The sequence below is a fragment of the Sus scrofa genome, chromosome 2 (genome assembly GCF_054392235.1).
Source record: "Sus scrofa isolate SSC_HxYL_T2T_F1_AM1 chromosome 2, Sscrofa_HxYL_maternal_Yorkshire_Landrace_v2.0, whole genome shotgun sequence".
Classification (NCBI taxonomy): Eukaryota; Metazoa; Chordata; class Mammalia; order Artiodactyla; family Suidae; genus Sus; species Sus scrofa.
In genome coordinates, this window is record NC_139384.1 from 101,185,835 (window position 1) to 101,204,821 (window position 18,987).

The 18,987-nt window shown below is 38.8% G+C and overlaps 1 protein-coding gene across 40 annotated transcripts in view; it reads left to right on the forward strand.

Moving 5' to 3' along the window:
- ATP6AP1L (ATPase H+ transporting accessory protein 1 like) overlaps positions 1-18,987 on the forward strand; it is a 58,123-nt gene that overhangs the window by 22,541 nt on the left and 16,595 nt on the right. For 30 of the 40 annotated variants that reach the window (XR_014838177.1, XR_014838176.1, XR_014838181.1 and 27 more), the window contains 5 exons: positions 3,031-3,071; positions 3,333-3,394; positions 5,266-5,501; positions 11,206-11,256; positions 15,887-16,124. Coding sequence is in view for 17 of the 40 variants with exons in the window: in XM_021084512.2 (XP_020940171.2) it covers positions 3,031-3,071; positions 3,333-3,394; positions 5,266-5,501; positions 11,206-11,256; positions 15,887-16,124 (628 nt within the window). In the remaining 23 variants the exon portion in view is untranslated. The remainder of the gene's footprint in view (positions 1-3,030; positions 3,072-3,332; positions 3,395-5,265; positions 5,502-11,205; positions 11,257-15,886; positions 16,125-18,987) is intronic. The other 10 variants (XR_014838185.1, XR_014838187.1, XR_014838186.1 and 7 more) reach the window with 1 other exon arrangement.

Here is an 18,987-nt window from a genome sequence, read left to right on the forward strand (position 1 = left end):
TGCAAACTAAAGTGACAAAAAGTAAGTCTGTAGGTGTCTGTGGCGGAGGGGGAGGAAATATCTCTTCACAGCAGAAGTGTATGGGGAAACTTCTGTGGAATGTAAATATTCTGTCTTTATTACGGCAGTGTCGGATGTATGCATGTACCCAAACCCATCAAACTGTACCCATTTAATGGATTAATGTAATTTATTGTACCTAAGTTAAACCTCAGTAGAGTTGATAAAGTGAAAAAATAACCACATGCATACATGAAATTGTTAATAGCATCTAGTAGACATTATAGTTGACAGTTTATCATCTTCAGAAATTTTTATTAGATAGTAGAGATTGTTATTACAAAGAGAATGGTGCATTTAAGGAGTTCCCGTCGTGGCTCAGTGGAAACGAATCTGACTAGCACCCATAAGGATGCAGGTTCTATCCCTGGCCTCACTCAGTGAGTTAAGGATCTAGTGTTGCCGTGAGCTGTGGTGTAGGTCACAGAGGCGGCTTGGATCCCGTGTTGCTGTGGCTGTGGAGTAGGCCGGCACCTACAGCTCTGATTTGACTCCTACTCTGGGAACCTCCATATGCTTTGGGTGCAGCCCTAAAAGACAAAAAAAGAAGAATGGTGCATTTAATTTAATTTGTAACTGGTTCCACATAATTCTGAAGCACTTCACTACAACAGATTTATTTACTTACTTACTTATTGCTTTTTTGGGGCCGCACCTGCAGCATATGTAAGTCCCCAGGCTGGCGGTCAAATTGGAGCTACAGCTGCTGGCCTATGCCATAGCCACAGCAACGTGGGAGTTGAGCTCATCTGCAACCTACACTGCAGCTCACAGTAAAGCTGGATTTTAACCCATTGAGCCAGGCCAGGAATTGAACTCGCATTCTCATAGATGCCAGTTGGGTTCGTAACCCACTGAGCCACAACAGGAACTCCCCATTAAAACATAGATTTAGTAACACTGTAGCTAATACTATGTTTTATACATAGATAATGATGAATAATGTATATATTGTCTAACTGTAAAAATGTACAAAATTTATGATATTATATATAGAGAAATCTTGGATAGTAATGTATATATAGTTGAATCTGCATTCTCATATATTATGGATTCAACTTACAAAAAATTTAAAGTATGAAATAAAATTTTTATGACAGGACACAAGTGGGGATTTAAACTGATGTGATATTTAATGTTAATTAATATTTTCTAAGTATAATTGGGCTGTTATTTTTAAAAGTCATTATATTTTAGAAATATATACTTAAGTGATATAGTTTCTGATATTTTCTTCAAAATAATTCCAGAGAGGGGAAGTAGGTGGACAGGTAGGTAAAACAAGACTGTTTATGAGTTGATAATTATGAAAGCTGGCTGATGAGTAAAGGTATATGGGTGGAGGATGAGGGAGCTTATATTTTTCTGTTTAAATTTATGTATGTTTGGAGTTCCCATTGCGGCTCAGTGGGTAAGAGCCCGACATAGTGTCTGTGAGGATGCGGGTTTGATCCCTGGCCTTGCTCAGTGGGTTAAGGATGTGGTGTTGCCACAAGCTGTGGTGTAGGTCAACGGTGCGACTTGGATCCTGTGTTGCTGTGGTGTAGGCCAGCAGCTACAGCTCTGATTCGACCCCTAGCCCAGGAACTTCCATATTCCCCAGGTGCGGCCCTTAAAAAAAGAGAAGAAAAAAAGTTTTTTTGTGTTTGCAGTATTCCATGAGAAAAAGTTATATTTATCTTACAACTTGGCCATTTCACTTCTAGGAATTTATCTTAGGAACTTCTCAGGGGTAGAAACAAATAATCCACAGTAATGGTCAGTGTAGTTTTGCTTATTAATTGGAGAAAATTTAAATACTTAATAGGGATTTGGTTAAATAAATTGATACATTTGTATGATTTAATACCACATAGAATTAAAAATTAGGTCAGAAAAAATATGTGATAACACGGGAAAATATTTGTGATATATTTTAAGTGAAAAAAATTACAGGCTTTAAAATATGATATTTACAAAAATCTGTTCTTAAATTATTTAAAAAATAAATTATATGTGTGTAGGGTATGTCTGTGTATGGAGAGTGAAATGCTGACAAGATATCTATTATAATTGATTTCCTCATAATTTTCAGAAGTACCTTTTGGCAGTAGAGTCTGTCTTTTTAAAAGGGATAAAAATGATATTTTCACTCCAATATGTTAACAGTACAAGGTAGTATAAAATTTCACTTTAAAAGTATTTTATTATGTTTTATACTTTATTTGATTTGTTATTTGGTTATTTAATTTTGGTTAAACCTCAATGTCTAGCACACTGCTTGGCACATGGTAGACTCTCAGAGTAGACTGTTTATTCAAAGAATAAAGATTACAGTTAATATTTTATTTTGTTATTACTTTTTTTGTTCTTTTGCTTTTTAGGGCTGCAGGTATGGCATATGGAAATTTCCAAGCTAGGGGTCAAATTGGAGCAACAGCTGCTGGCCTGCTTCTCAGCCACAGCAATGAAGGATCCAAGCCACGTCTGTGACCTACAACACAGCTCACAACAATGCTTGATCTTTAACCCACTGAGCAATGCCAGGGATTGAACCTGTATCCTCTCGGATACTAGTTGGGTTCATTTCCACTGAGCTACAGTGGGAACTCCCAAGGTTAATATTTAAAATTTTTAACCTTTTCCTTATTTTATTTGAAGAACATGTATAGTGTTCCTTTTTAAATGATTAATTTACTATTCAGAGAGTTCTCTTTTGGTGCAGCAGGTTAAGGATCTGGCATTGTCACTGTTATGGCTCAGGTCAGTGCGATAGTGCAGGTTTGATCCCTGGCCTGGGAGTGTCTGTATTCCACAGGTGCAGCTGAAAAAAAAAATTCACTATTCGAAAGTATACACTTTGGACAGGCTAAGCTTCTCTTCTCTCCTCTGAGATGTAGTAAAACAAAATATCCTCCTTAAAATTTTATATAAAATCTACAATATAGATATTTGTTCCCATCTTTTTATTTTTGTCTTTCCTGGTTTCAGCTCTCGAACATCTTCAAATAAAGAAGTGGTTATAAACAATGGTAAGACCTGTAATTGCCTTTATGATTCCTCGGGGGGTGGGGGTGAGGAAGGATTCTGTCTGTGATGGGCTTCTCTGAACACCAGTGCTTGCAGCAAGAGTCTTTGATGTTAAGATCTCTTAAACTAGTATATTCTAAATTATGAGCCAAAATATACTCAAGCCTGGTACATTTCATAGTGCTTAGTGTATTATTGTCACTCAGTTACTTTACTGAATCAATGACATTTAGCCTTTGTACATGTATCATTTTATTTGACAGATCAACAGGATAATGAAAATATGAAGCCAGTACAGAATGTCACAACAATGCCAATCACACAGGTATGGACGTGTTAGGAAACTAGATTGTATCTTTAAAAAAAAATGTAAACGCATTTCAATCTGGTCAGAGCCACTGTGAAAATGTAAATAATAATTCTGTTAACAACTAACATTCTTACTTGAACTTGGGGAAATGTGTTAGAGTTGAGAAAACACTATGAAGTTTCACTGGCATTACAGTATTCACTTTTGCTTTTGTTGCTTTTCAGACAGGACCACTATAGTAACAGTTTATCTTCAGTTACTGGTAAACTTGAGTTGCTGCTGCCAGTTTAATTTCCCTTTTATCTGTATTTACACTGGAGGAATTGATATGGAATAACTGATCTAGATAAGCAGATTTTCTTTCAGGTAAAGATCTGCCTTTGTGATCTCCAGAGTGACATGCTGAAGTTCATTGTCCTGGGCTTCATAGAAATGGGCAAAGTTTTCATAGAATACCTTGCTAGTTTATGTATATTAAGTGATCTGGAGCTGTGCTGTCCAAGATAGTAGATACTAGCCACATGTGGCTCTTTAAATTTAAATTCAAATTAAATAATGTTAAGTACAATTAAAAATTAAGCTCCTCAGTTGCACTGACTACATTTCTAGTGCATAATGGCCAATATCACAGCCTGTCCTGTTTGACATTAATGGTCTGGAGAAGTGTGCTTGATTTCTAGAAACTTCTTATTTTCTTTGTTTAACATTATTAATTTCTTTCTTTTTTATTTTCTTTTTAGGGCCACACCTGGGGCAAATGGAAGTTCCCAGGCAAGGGGTCCAATCGGAGCTACAGCTGCTGGCTTATGCCACAATTGTAGCAACTCGGGATTCAAGCTGCATCTGCAACTTGTACCATAGCTTGTGGCAACACCTGATCCTTAAACCACTGAGTGAGGCCAGTGATCAAACACACATCCTCATGCATGCTAGTCAGGTTTGTAACCTGCTGAGGCACAATGGGAACTCCTAGACTTTTTTTTTTTTTTTTTTGCTTTTTAGGGCCACACCCATGCCATATGGAAGTTCCCAGGTTAGATGTCTAATCAGAACTACTGGTCTATGCCATAGCCACGGCAACACAGGATCCACGCCACGTCTGTGATCTACACCACAGCTCATAGCAACACCAGATCCTTAACCCACTGAGTGAGGCCAGGTACCGAACCTGAATCCTCATGGGTCCTAGTTGGGTTCGTTAACCACTGAGCCATGAAGGGAACTCCCACCTAGACTCTTTTTAAAGTAGTTTTAGGTTTACAGAAAAAATTGAACAAAAGTACATAATGTTCCCTTATATCTCCTCAATCTATCCCCCTCCCTAATTTCCTCATATTAAAAATTTTGCATTAGTGTGGAACATTTTTTAAAAGTGAAAATCCACTACTGATAACATAATTAACTATAGTCCATAGTTTACATTAAGGTTCACTCTTTGTGCGGTACATTTTTTGGTTTTAGCAAATGTATAATAGTATCTATCTACTATTTCACTGTTATAGTAGTTATATGGCTCTGAAAATTTGCTATGCTCTACCTGCTTATCCTCTCTCTCCCCCAGAATGGTCACTGGTGACTTTTGAAAGTCACTATTTGCTAATATTATTACTTTCACAATTGGTTTTTGGTTGATTGGTTTGTTTTTGTAATTTCATCCTTTCCATTTTTGGTGCTTTGTGGAACTGAGTTCATGTACTTTTCAGGTTTATCTGTCATTTTTAGGCTTGTTAGGATCTTGTCCACCCATCTCGTTTTCCCTACGATAGCACGGACTCTGGAGCTATCAGAATTTCACCTGGTTTTGAATTGCCTCTTTTACTTCCAAGAAGCTATTTGTACCATGGAAACAAATTCATAGCTTAAATTTCATTTATTTCATTAATTAGGCTCTCAACTACAATCTGAGCAGACAAAGACTTTTAGAAAAAGAACCTTGGAGTGCATTCAGCCATCATAGCCCAGTTAATGTCTCCATGGATGGAATTCCCTGCATTCTTTTTTGGACCAAGAGGATAACAATTAAATTTAAGAATCAGACCTGGCTGGACCTTACAGATGAAGCTTTTGGCCAGGAGGCAACAGTGGATGCTGGCAACTCAAATTGTAGTGAAGAAAATGCCACGTAAGTTGATTGGAGTAAGCCCTTAGGGCAAGCTTAGACTGTTACCTGGGTGGTCCAGTTTTCTATCATTTTAGGAAATAAAATAGGTTCCTTTGCACATGACCCTGACATACATTTCTGAGGAAATGTCTAATGTTTAAAATGAAAGAACAAGTCAGAAGTTAGTTTTTAAAAATTTCTTATATTTTCCCAGTAAATTTTTTCTGAACACTTAAGCTAATTGTTACAATATTTTGTGGAAATGAGGATTCTGAAAAGGAGGGCTCCCAAACTCACTCTGCAAAAGAGAAAGGATTTGGGGCTCTGTATCACTCCAAGTGTTAAGTGTCCAACTACTTTTATCCCAACAGGGAAGAGATGACATATCACTGAGCAGAGTCGTACATATTCTAGTGGGTGAAACAGGGAAAGCTGACTCTAGCCAGGGCAGATGTTTGACTCTAGGAAGCGTCTGAGGTTGTAGAACGTAGAAGGTTTGCAGATATGCAAGGTTGCCTTTGAATGGCTAAATTTCAGAGAGTTCTTCAGGACATTTAAAAGTAATTACAATAATTACTTTTGATTTAAGATAAGCAGATTAAACATATATTTCTTTCGAAGAGGAAATCAGTTTCCAGTGCCTTTCTCTGCTTCTCAGTCATCCAAGCAAATATTTTTTGGTTATATTTGTTTTGGTCCAGGCGTAGGAAGTCTGGCATGTCCTACTTGCCTTCTATAAACCTAGCTTTCAACATTTGTTGCCATAATGAAGGCTTTTGGAAGAATCTGTGCATTTGTTCTGGCCTGGTTTATATGGGCAGAATGCTTTGTATAAACTGTAGCATACTCTGGTGTGTGTGTGTGTGTGTGTGTGTGTCTATCTGTCTGTCTGTATTCTTCCTACATATCTTGGCAGAAACACCTTTTTATTCCTGGACTTGATTTCTCATTTAAAAATTCTTAATGATGGGTAAAAATGGATTATACAAACATACACTTAGAGGTTATATTAGGAGTCTTAGTATCTTGCTATTCAGAATGACTATCTTTTATTATTAGGGAGCTAGGGAATTGTAAGCATAAGCATCCAGATTCCTCCCAGATTGTTTATTCTGTTACAGTATGACTATCTCAGAGACTCCAAGAACTCAGGGCTTTTTCCTCAGGCTCTAATTAGTTCCCTACACTGCTCTTTATGTGTGATCTGCGGTGGGAAGAGAGGATCATTGGGTGGGGATCATCTTGCCTGTCCCTGGCTGACTGGCCCTCCTTGGTTCCATTTATCCTGATCCCAGGGTATTTGTGGGGAAGATCAGAGCACCACAGCTTTTTGCTGGGCCTTAGAAACCTTAATTATCCCTGGGAACCTAGAAAGAATGGAAATTTAGCTTTTAGACCCCGCTCTGCCAGTGAGCTCTGTGCCTTTATAAAGAAGAGCCACCATAGGATCATCACCTGTGAGAGGGACATGATGGCATCTGTTAATAGTAACTAAGAGGACGTGAGCACTTGGCATTGACCGGGCACCTGCTGAGGACTTTACAGGTACAATTATCTGTTATTCCTCACAATGCTGTTGCAAATAAGCCCTCGAGTCACAGGTAGTTGTCATCTGTGTTTCAGGTGAGGAAATTGGACAAAGTTCTTGAGGTAGGAAACGTCCTGAGATCAGACAACTTGTATGGTAATAGAGCTGGGGTCTAAAATATCTTTACCAATGCCATTTTCTTTCTTATCTCTTGGCCCTCTCTCATAGGGATGAAAAAATCAAATGAGGAAATGTATGTATGAGAACTTTGTCAATCGCTGCTCAAAGTATTAGTATCATTCTCCTAAGATACTAATGATAACTAGGGTAAAATAGTATCTCTTTACCTGGTCGAGAGGCCTAGGAAACCTTTGGTTTTCACAACATGCAAATTATTATCTTTTTTTTTCTGCTTTATCACTGCCCACTCATCCTCGTGGGTGAATTCTAAGTCTGCATCACCCACTCCTTGGAGTCCTGCTCAGGAGAGTGTGCAGACATCCTGGAGAGCCCACCTAAGAGCATGAGTGGGAGGCTTCCCAGGACATGAGGCCCTCAAGGACTAGCTGCTGAAACTGTCCCTGATTCCTGTGAATTGTATAGATTAGGGAGATGTCTTTGCTGTGTTGGCAAGGAAATGTTATATTCAGGAACCAGAAAGGGAGTTGTGGAAAGAACAAACCGAAGCAAAGACATAACCATGTAAGGTCAAAAGCACAAATTAAGAAAACATGACCACACTTTAGTGCTTGGAAACAAAGTGTTCAGGGAAAGGCAAATTGTTGGCAGACAGATCTGCTGCAGAAGTCTTTTTAAACAGTGAAAGCCCTACCAATAGAGCATAATCCAGCATCTGTGTATTTTGAATTTAGGCAATTATAGTCTGAACAATTCAGAATCTGTTTTAAATATGGGAGAGTAGGGCACTTGAATGAGCAAAAAAACCCTCTTTTCTGAGTGACTCTCTATGTTGTATTTCCCATTTGTGTTCCCAGGTTATGGTGCAGTGCTTAGCACATGAAAGAATGAATGATTGCTAAATTTGCTTTGTTGAAATTGGGCCTCATGTTTTTTATTCTGCAGCAGAGCACATTAACAAGCTTTCATTGAAACCAGGACTGCTGGAGAAAGCTCTTGGGGCATCAGAAGTGTGGAGGGTGTTGAGCTGCTCCACAGAGAAGGGGTGGGCTCAGCATGGCTGTGCTTTGAGCTTTAGTCGGGGAGCCCGTTTGTGGGTAACTAAGCTATTCTGATTCCTTGGAAGAACTAGAAAAAGTGACCAGGCAGATTTATAAAGTACCATCCAAGGAATGCATTTCATTTCTTTAAAGTATTTTCAGTAATTAGTAACAGATTATCAGAGTATTGTTAAAGAAAAACTCTTTTTTTTTTTTTTTTTTAGTCATTTTAGGCCCGCGCCTGAGGCATATGGAGGTTTCCACACTAGGGGTTGAGTTGGAGATACAGCTGGCAGCCTATGCCACAGCCACAGCCATGCCAGATCCGATCCACATCTATGACCTACACCACAGCTCATGGTAACACTGGATCCTTAACCCACTGAGCAAGGCCAGGGATCGAACCCGCAACCTCATGGTTCCTAGTTGGATTCGTTAACCACTGTGCCACGATGGGAACTCTAAAAAAACTCTCTTAAAGACTTACTTTACCAAGTAAATTAGCTTATAAAGTGTTTGTAAATTAGTACTTCTAAGGTATCTTATGTTATGTTAGAAAAAAAAAAAAAGATGTTTCTCTTAGTAATTGTATTTAGCATGGTTTATTTTATAAATAAACCCTTTTCTCCATAAGTAGTATGAAGATAAACTTCAGCTCAGTCACTGATGTTTCTGTTTCTTGATACGTGGGACTAAATTATGTTTGTGTCATTTTTTTTTCAAATTTGTAATTGGACATTTTATAACTATCTGCTTTTGCTTTTTTGGTTTTATAATATTGAGGTGTTATAACTTCTAGAAATAATGTCACATAGCATCATCCTTTATATGTTAATTTCTCACACTTTCCCACTTTTAATTGTTTATTTAGCTTTTTTTTTTTTTCCTGGCATATGAAAGTTCCCAGGCTAGGGATTGAATTGGAGCTCTAGCTGCCAGTCTACTCTACAGCCACAGTGATGCCAGATCTGAGCCATGTCTGTGACCTACGCCACAGCTCGTGGCAATGCCAGATCCTTTAATCCACTGAGTGGGACTGGGGATCGAACCCAGGGATTGAATTGGAGCTGCAACTGCCAGCCTGTGCCACAGCCACGATGCCAGATCTGAGCCATGTCTGTGACCTACGCCACAGCTCACAATAGTGCTGGATCCTTAACCCACTGAGTGAGGCTAGGGATCAAACTTGTGTCCTCATGGATACTAGTCAGGTTCATAACCTGCTGAGCCATAATGGGAATTCCCATTTTGGTCAGTTTTGGCATGTTTATACCCATGAAACCATCACCACAATCAAGACAGCAAACACTTCATCAAACTCAGAAGTTTCTTTGTGCCCCTTTGTAATCCATCTTTCTGCCATTCCCACCTTTCCAGGTAGCCACCATTCTTCCTTCTATCATTATGGCTTAGTTTGCATTTCCTACAGTTTTATATAACTATGATCATATAGTGTTCACTCTTTTCCAGTCTGGCTTCCTTCACTTAACATAATGATTTTGGTATTTCACATAGTTGCATGTATCAAAGTAATGTTCCTTTTTATTGTTGAGTGGTAAATACTCCTTTGTATGGATATACAACAGTTTATTTATCCATCTACCTCTTGATGGACATTTGTTTTTTTCCTCCAGTTTGTAGATAAGTTTCCAAATAAAGTTGCTATGAACTTATGTGCAAGTCCTTGTAGGAGCATGTATTTTCATTTCTCTTAGGTGAATACCTAGGAGTGGAATGGCTGGATCATATGCTATATGTGTGTTTAGTTTTTAGAGAAAGCCAAACTTTTAAAAAAAAGTGATTGTAGCATTTACCTTTCCACCAGCATCTTGTGAGAGTTGCAGCTGCTTCACATCCTTACCAACACTTGGTATGGTCAATATGGGACCATAAAGAAAATATTTTTATGTTTCTCTATGGTCAGCGATTTCTGAACACATTTTCTTGGGACTTGGATTGAAAGAAGTGTCTTGGTGTTCCTAAGAGATGTACCTCCTCAGAGGAATGTGATTGCATGTCAAGGAGCAAGGGAGCTCAGAACTATCGAGATATTCAGGGCTCGGAAACCCAGAGAGCTTTTTATCTTCTCCGTGGAGACGTCTGTTTACATGGGTATTAGACATGCAGCCATTTGTCTCCATTATGGTGAGCTGTTTGCTCCCATGCAAAGGTTAATAAAACTTGTACACTTTTATTTTCCCAAGGAAAATTTTTGACACTAAGAAAGCAAATGTTTCTCTCCCTCTCTTAGAAGGTGAAGGGGGATCACCGTCTCTCTTCTGTATAAACTCCCAGATTCATAAGTTGAGTGTTCCTCACCTGTGTTATGAGTCCCCCTGTGTGCAGGATGACATCTGGCTTTCAGGAGGGAAGAATTGGGGTAAAAGGGGAACTATTTGTGGCTTTTGCTTTGACAAAAGCAATCCTATCTTAATGTTCAGAAAAATGTGAATAAACATAGATGTAAAAAGCTTAAGATTAGTTTTTTTTTTAAGTTTTAACCATTCTGATTACTGTACTACAGTATCTTATTGTGATTTTATGTTTTCCTGATGACTAATGATATTGACATATTTTCATGTACTTGTTGGTTATTTGTATATCTTGTGAAGCACTTGTCTTTTGAACACTTTAAAGTTGCATTGCCTCCTTATTATTGAGTTGTTCATGTTATTTGTTGTATTTCAGATACAAGTTCTTTATGAATATGTGTTGTGGATATATTCTCCAAGTCTGTGGCTAGTTTTTTATTTTCTTAACAGTACCTTTTGAAGAACAAAAGTTCTTTTAATTTAATTAAGTCAATTTACCAGCTTTTTTCTTTTATAAAGTAATACTTTTGTATTTTTTCAAGAAACTGTTTCTTACCCCCAGATTGCAAAAATTTTTTTTGTTTCCCCTGTGTTTTATAGTTTTAGTTGTTACATTTAGGCCTGTGATTCATTTGGAGGTAATTTTTGAGTATAGTGTGGAGTAAGAGTTATTTCTATTTTTATGAACTGTGTTTCTGTCTTCTTAGGTTGTCTCTGAAGTTTGGTGATGCTGAAAATCCCAGAGGTCTTGATATAAGGTAGGTATGGATTCTACTTTGGGATGTCAGAGGTTCACACTTCAGATTAGCTCCATATAATTCATTCAGGATTTAAGTGTCAGGGGCCACTGTGAGCCAAACATTGTGACGCATGAAATGCCATGTTTACCTAATTGTACTGGAAAGTCAGTGGTATTATGGTGGGACTCTATCGTAATACTTTCTTTAGTTTCTATCAAAGCATCTACCTAGAAAACATATGAACCTGAGAATGTGATAGCCCTTTTCCTCTGAGCCAAGAATAAAATGTATTTAAAGCTCCAAAGCTGAGGATCTAGTTTGAAATTATTTTCTGTATAGCTCCTTACAGCTGAATCACTGTTATCACTTAACAGTAACCAAAAATTCTCTGTTAGCTGCATTCCCCAGCAGACAGTCAACCCAGGCCTACATTTTTCTCTGTTTATGTATAGAATAATGCTTCTGCCAACAGTGGCTTATCCAAGTAGTTAGGGGGAAGGAGCACTTTGAAGGCATTAGAGATTTTTATTCTTATAAAAATATAATCTTTCCCTTCCTATAGGACCAATCTTTAGTGGTGATAAACAGCTGTGTCTTTAACATTACTTGAGAAACCAGCCGGATGTGCTAGGGCAGTCTTTCCTAAGCTGTGTTGTATGAAACACTTCTGCTCTGTGTAAGAGTTTATAATCCCAGAAAAGGGGTCCTGTGGTCAAACATATTTGAGAAAGAGGCACACAGTGTCCTCTTAGAGATTCACTGTGGAAATTTGTGTATTGAAGTTTCTGTGGAAATGTGCTTTTAAGGAAGATTGCTATGCTTGGTGGCTTTGATAAACCTAGCATTTCCTATGTTTAACCTTAGTAAGCTCTTTCCTCAGAACATTTGCCTACATATCATGGGACACCAGTATTTCACTGGTCATAATTTAAAACACACAGACCATCATCTTTTGAAGAAACTTTATAAGGAAAATAGAATTCCATAAAATGACCAAACACATATACATATCTGTTTGATATTGGAATGGGGAATATATTTGATTCACACAACACTTTTTTAAAATTACTTAATGAATTTCATTGCATTTATAGGTGTACAACAATCTTCACAACCAAATTTTATAGCATTTCCATCCCAAACCCTCAGTGCATCCCCCAACCCCCCAACCAGTCTCATTTCGAAACCATAAGTTTTTCAAATCCTGTGAGTCAGTATCTGTTCTACAAAGAAGTTCATTGTGTCCTGTTTTTTAGATTCCACATGTAAGTGATAGCATCTGATGTTGGTGTCTCGCTGTCTGACTGACTTCACTTAGCATGATAATTTCTAGGTCCATCCATATTGCTGCAAATGGCATTTTTTCTTTCCTTTTAATGCCTGAGTAATAGTCCATTGTGTAAAAACAGCACTTTTTTTTTTTTAACCTAAAGGAAAGTAACTTTATGAGTATTAGTTTTCTTATGATAAAGCTATATATGGCAGACACTGTCAGTGTTTCCTGTCTGTATCCTCTTGGGCATTTGCATTTGACAGCCCTATAGTCCACCAGCTCATCTTTCAACTGCCAGCCTTTCTTTGCCTGAAAGCTTTCTCTGGCCAAAGGGGCACATTGCCTCCCATCCCTACTGCAGCAGGGACTGAAAGAAGTTTATAATTACCCCAGCTCCCTCCTCCTCAGATGAGATCACTCAGAGCCTCATGTTCTCCTCTGTCCCAGGGTTCCCCATGGGCATTAAACCCCAGTTGCCCACAGCAAAAACTCGCTTATCTGTGTCCTTTTGGGCCACCTTCCTTTCTTCTGTCATTTCTCTTCTATCCATTCTACATATTTTGAATGACTAAATTCCCAAATAAATTTGGGATCACCTCCACAAAATACCCATATTCACGTCTTTGTCTTGGGGTCTCCTTCGGTAGGAGCTCAAAGTCAGACAAGGTTATTATAGATGTCCACTGAAAATAGAAAAATGAAAAAAAAAAAAGAAAATAGAAAAATGAGAAAATATTGAGCTATGAAAAAAAAAGAAAATCATTAATAATCTAACTACCATTGATAATCACTATTAACATTTATTTTTCTTACACCTTTTTTTTTAATTTTGGTAAAAGTTACCATTTTAAAGTATTCAATTCCATAGCATTCAGTATATTCACACCATCACCCTTCTGTATCAGTCTCAAATGAAACTTCTTACCATTAGCAGTCACTCCCCATTCCCCTTCCCGGCCACCTGCAGTTACCAGTCTGCTTTCTGTCTCCATGGCTTTGTCTGTTCTGGACATTTCATATAAATGGGATCATGTAACATATGACCTTTATGTCTGGCTTCTTCAATATATACTTTTAAAAGAGAAACTAGGAAAGAGCAGGAACAGAAGTAGGCACTGTGCTGCTCTGTCCACACCCCTCCATCCTTCTCCCTGTTTAACAGTAGGTACCTGTGTTATTGCCAGCTGCTGGAGCACCCTTTGCCTGCGTGCCCATCAGAGGGCCAGACATCCCACATGGCAGCCCTGACTAATTACATGAGACAATTCCAGATCTCCCAGCAGGATGGAGCCGGAGTTGCCCCCCGCCCCCGGCCCCGGCACTCTGTTCAATGCATGCCCTTACTTGTTCTTCCCTTCCTCCACGCATTTTACATCTCCCCTGTCCTCCCAGGATTTTCTTTAAAAAAAAAAAAAATCACTCACCCATAAGTCCCTGTCTTAGGCTCTGCTCCAGAAGCCAGCCACAGATTCCAGTGGCTAGGGCCATGCTACTCCTGACTCAGAAAGGGCCAAGAGACACAGAGCCAAAGATCCCATGTGCTGAACAGCTATTTGGCAAGATGACCTGGTGTTTTTACAAGGAAGGATTTTTCAGGCAGGTCTACTGGTTCATCGATGCTTCCATCTCATCAAGATTGTCATAAGAGCTTCAGTTTCAGGCTGTTATCTGAAACAGGGCTGCAGACAATGTGGCAGGCTCCACCCGAGCCCCAAGCTCAGGAGCAGTCACTTCCTGGGAAACCCTTTCTGGGAGTGGCTCCTCTCTCCCACTGCCCACCCTGGAACCTCTGACTCCAGAGCTTAGGCAAGAGATGTCCACTCCCTCCATCCTTCCTTCCCTCACTGTTCTTGGTGGATTGTTGTAGTGGGCAGGGATGGCTGGGCACAACTGCTTCCCTCAAAAAGCCTTCCCATGTGTAACTCAGGAGGCCAGGGTGAACTGGGGGTGTCCTAGATAACTTCAAATGTTTTATAACACTAGGCACAGTACAGGATACTAGCCATGCATGCCCCCTTTCAGCTTAGATAAGCACAATCCATTTTACAGATGAGAAAACCAAGTCCCACAGAGGTTATATTGCAAACCTTATCATACCACTAGTAAAAGCTTTGTTCGCAAGAACTCTTTGGCTGCTTAAAGCCTAAAGGGAACTTATTGATTAATGGGAATGAATATGATTAACTGACCTCACCAGGGCAGCATCTTTCTCCATCTTCTGGCTCTGCTGACCTTGTGTCAGCTTCATTCTCAGGCAGGGAAGATGGTGGCCAGGAAGAAAACTCTGAGCTGACAGTATCCACTTAAAAGAGCCCTGTTGCCTTTAGCTAGCTGTAGCAGAAGCACCAGGATTGCATCTTACTGATCCAGTCTGGGGCATATGCCTTTCTCTAAACCAATCACTATAGTTAAAGGGCTGCAATATGATTGACAAGGCCTGAGAGGTTTCACTGAGGGAAGAGGGTCAGCCCTATACACACCAAGATGCTGTTTCCAGAGGGAGCAGGAACACAGCCTGCAGTGGGCAGAGCCAGGATCAAAACCCAAGCTTTCACCCTGAGCTATAATGGTCTCAGCTGATTTTTTTCCCCATTTTTTAAAATTAAACTGTACATTGATTTACAATGTTGTGTTAGTTTCAGGTGTACAGCAAAGTGGGTAATCACATTAACATTTTGATGTCTATCCTTCCAGAATTTTTTTCTAGGTAGTCACACAGTTTTTAATGAGAAAAGTGATCATGACATACGGATGTTATAACTTTTTTATTACTAGAGAATGCTCCATTCCAAATGGCCAAGAGTAAGGGCTCTGATCTCAGTTTGGAGTCTAAGCCCAGCTCCAATGCTTTCTGAATAAACTTGCGCAAGTTAGTTATTTAATCCCTTAGTGTCTTAGATTCTGCATCTGCAAAATGAAGATAATAGTATTTATCTCATCGTGTTGTAGCGAAGATTAAATAAAATACACATAAAGACCATAAAAAGATGCTTGCTACATAGTAAAAGCTATTACTATTATTTAACCATTATCTATTTTGTTAATTCTACATTATTGTCCATGTAATTTCTCTCAAATTTTTTGCAAGAATAAAATTATTTTAATTTTAAGAACGAAAAAAAAAAAAAACCCCAAGCCTTTGTATTTTTCCTTTTGTAGTAATTTGTATTGCTCCCTTTGGGAGGCTGCCTTGTTATTTGCTTCATTCCCCCTCATCAGGAGGTTCTTGTTCAGAACTAGAAAAGTAAAAGCCTCTCTCTGAGCCAGTTCTACTACCTGACAAAAGAGGGAGCCATTGTACCATTGGTAGATGATGTCCTGTGTCAGCAACTGTGAATGTGCTTTGGGGTAATACTGTTTTATAATCATTTTCAGATTCACCCTTACCAATTACAACAAGTTCTCCATCCAGAGCTGGTTTAGTTTGCACCGAGTTGAGATTATTTTCAATAATTCAGTTCAAGCATCTTTTAATGCAACTGGCATATATGCAACGTCAAGTTACTCCTACCACTGCCACCGCGTCAGCAGCCTGCAGCGGTATGACAGCCTTTTGTTGCCCAGTGACACCGATATGTCAAGCCTGTGGGAGGTCACTTTTGTTGATTTCCAGGTAATAAACTAAAACATATGTTCAGCGCACCTGTGTATGTGGTGCTAAAGAAACTCAGTGTCTAAAAAGTGATATTTAAGGGAAAAAGAGGAGTGGATAGCTTTAAAATAATATTGGTGTTTTTTTCTTTATCTTCTAAGGTATGAAATAGAATAGGATCAACTATTTCCTCTTTCTGCACAGTGACACCCCTCCCCACTCCTTCCCGTGGACTGGCTTTTACATTCAGGTTTATCCAGTCACTAATAATTATCAGTGAGGAATGCCAGCAATCTAAGTTGGAGTGAAGCTGTAGCATGAAGCCCAGTGACTGACACTTCCTGAAGTGAGAGGCCCTTCTGGGGAGAAGAATTGTCGGACAATTATTTTATTTCCTTCCTGGAGAGGAGCAGTGATCCTATCAGGGCAGATAAGAAGTACATCTGCAGCTGGAATGACAGCTTTGGCAGTTAGCATAGGAATGGAACTGTCAGCCAGGGAGTCAAAAATATCCCAGAGATCCTCTTAAAGTATTTGTGGAAAGGCATGGAGGCATTAGAGGTTCCTTTTCACCACTAGAATTTCTGACTGAGAAACATGTCAACTTCCACTGCCCTGTTTACCTGTGAAAAAAGCTTACCTTGTTCTTCCCATTTGCTGAAATAGGCAGGGTTTTACATGTCCCTTGTATAGGCTTTTGATCTTTTCCACATGTGAGTATATATTTACTCCCCTTCCCCTCAGCTTGGAGAAGTGTGGTGAGGTAGATCTGGGTGGGGAAGGAGGTTTCATTTTGGAGTTTGAAAGACATGGTTTCAAATTACCTCTCAGCCATTCAGCCAGGTTACTCTACTCTCTCAATTTCTGACCTATTTTTATGGATATAAAGAATTCATGGCCTGATGTATGTACAACACCCCGACCATGTTATTTACAGATTAACAATAACTAATACTTAATCCTCTTTGTTTGTCAGCACTTTCATGGTTATTTTACATTCTTTGTCTTCAGAACTAATCATAAAGCTGCAAGATAGCTGTTATTCTCTTTGTTTTACAAATGAGATTACTAAAACTCTGGCGATCATATAACTGTTCAAAGAGATATACCTTGTAAGTGGTAGAGGCAGAATTCGAATTGTGGACTGTAGGCAGAAAGGGCAATGAGGAGGTGATAATGAAAGCAAGGAATAATTCTCACCTAATGAGAACAGGTGAATTGACTGATTTATACCTCCCTTGTTCCAGAAATGACTTATGATGACTTACAGAAATACTTTAAGAAAAATAACTGGAAAATGGGCAAACTTCATACCCATTAGGGTGTTTATTATAAAACAATCCCCCAAACCAAAAATAACAGCTGTTGGCAGGAATGTAGAGAAAGTAGAACCCATCTGTATTTCTGGTGGGGTAAAATGGTACAGCCGCTGTGGAAAACAGTATGTCAATTCCTTAAAAAATTAAACATAGAATTACCATGTGATTCAGCAATTCCACTTCTGAGTATATACCTAAAAGAATTGAAAACAGAGACTTGCAGCCATGTTCATAGCAGCATTAGTGATAATAGGCAAAAGATGGGTATAAACCAAACGTCTATCAATGGATGAATGAAAAATAAAATCTAGCATATACCCGCAATGGAAGTAGATGCAAACTATTACATTTAGAATGGATAAATGACAAGGTCCTACTGTATCGCACAGGGAACTATATCCCATCTCCTGGGATAAACCATGATGGAAAATATAGAAAAATGATATATATGTGTGTGTGTATATATATATATATATATATATCACTTTGCTGTACAACAGAAATTGATACAACATTGTAAATTGACTATAATTTTAAAAATTCACACAATGGAATATTACTTAGCCTTAAGAAGGAAGGAAATTCAGATACATGCAACTACATGAGTGAACTTCGAGGATGTTATGCCAAGTGAAATAAACCAGACACAGAGGACAGACATTTGTATGAATGATTCTGCTTATGAGATACTAGAGTAGTCACATTTGAAGATAGAAGGTAGAATGGTGGTTGTTAGGAGGTGGGGGAAGAGGGGAATAGAAAGTGGTATTTAATGGGAACAGAGTTTCAGTTTTACAAGATGAAAAGAATTCTGGAGATGGATGGTGGTGATGGTTGCATGATAATGTGAATGTACTTAACGTCACTGAACTGTACACTAAAAATGGTTAAGATGGTAGATTTTATGTATGTTTTGCTGTAAAAAATGTAAAGCGAAAAAAAGATGAGCAAAGATAGAGGATTAAGAAAAATGAAGGAATGAAAGATCAGTTAAAGCCACTGGTGAAGGTGGTACACAAAATTGTATGATCATCTGTCTGCCCTGGCTGGAAGTAGCACAGTAATTAGTCTCTGAAGCTTTTGAGCAGCTAGCCTAAGAAAGAATCACCCATTCATTGTGTGTCCGTGGGGTTCACAAGACCACTGAAAATGCACTTGTGAGGAGTGCATCCATCTTTGGTGTTGTGCAGTGTATGCCAGCATCCTCAACAGCAGCCTCATGGTGGAAGAGCATTGGGTGTTGGAAGTGGAACTTGTAAAACATCCTTCATGTAGGCAGACGCAGAATGCAAGCCCAGTCCAGGGAAGAAGTGGTGGTGATTTGGGTTATGGTATATATGCAAAAGACTGCATTCCACATACACAGCGTTGCTGACCTGGCTTTTTCTAGGAATAAAGTATAGAGTGATGTTGCATAAATGGTGAAACTCAGAGGCCTCAGGTAAAAACTGACATGCCTCAGGTGGCAAAGCATAGCTGGCATCACAGGAAAATGTTGATTCAACTCTAATTTTTGCTTTATAGGGTTGTAGATCCAATATTACTGGGTCTTCTAACTTTTTTTT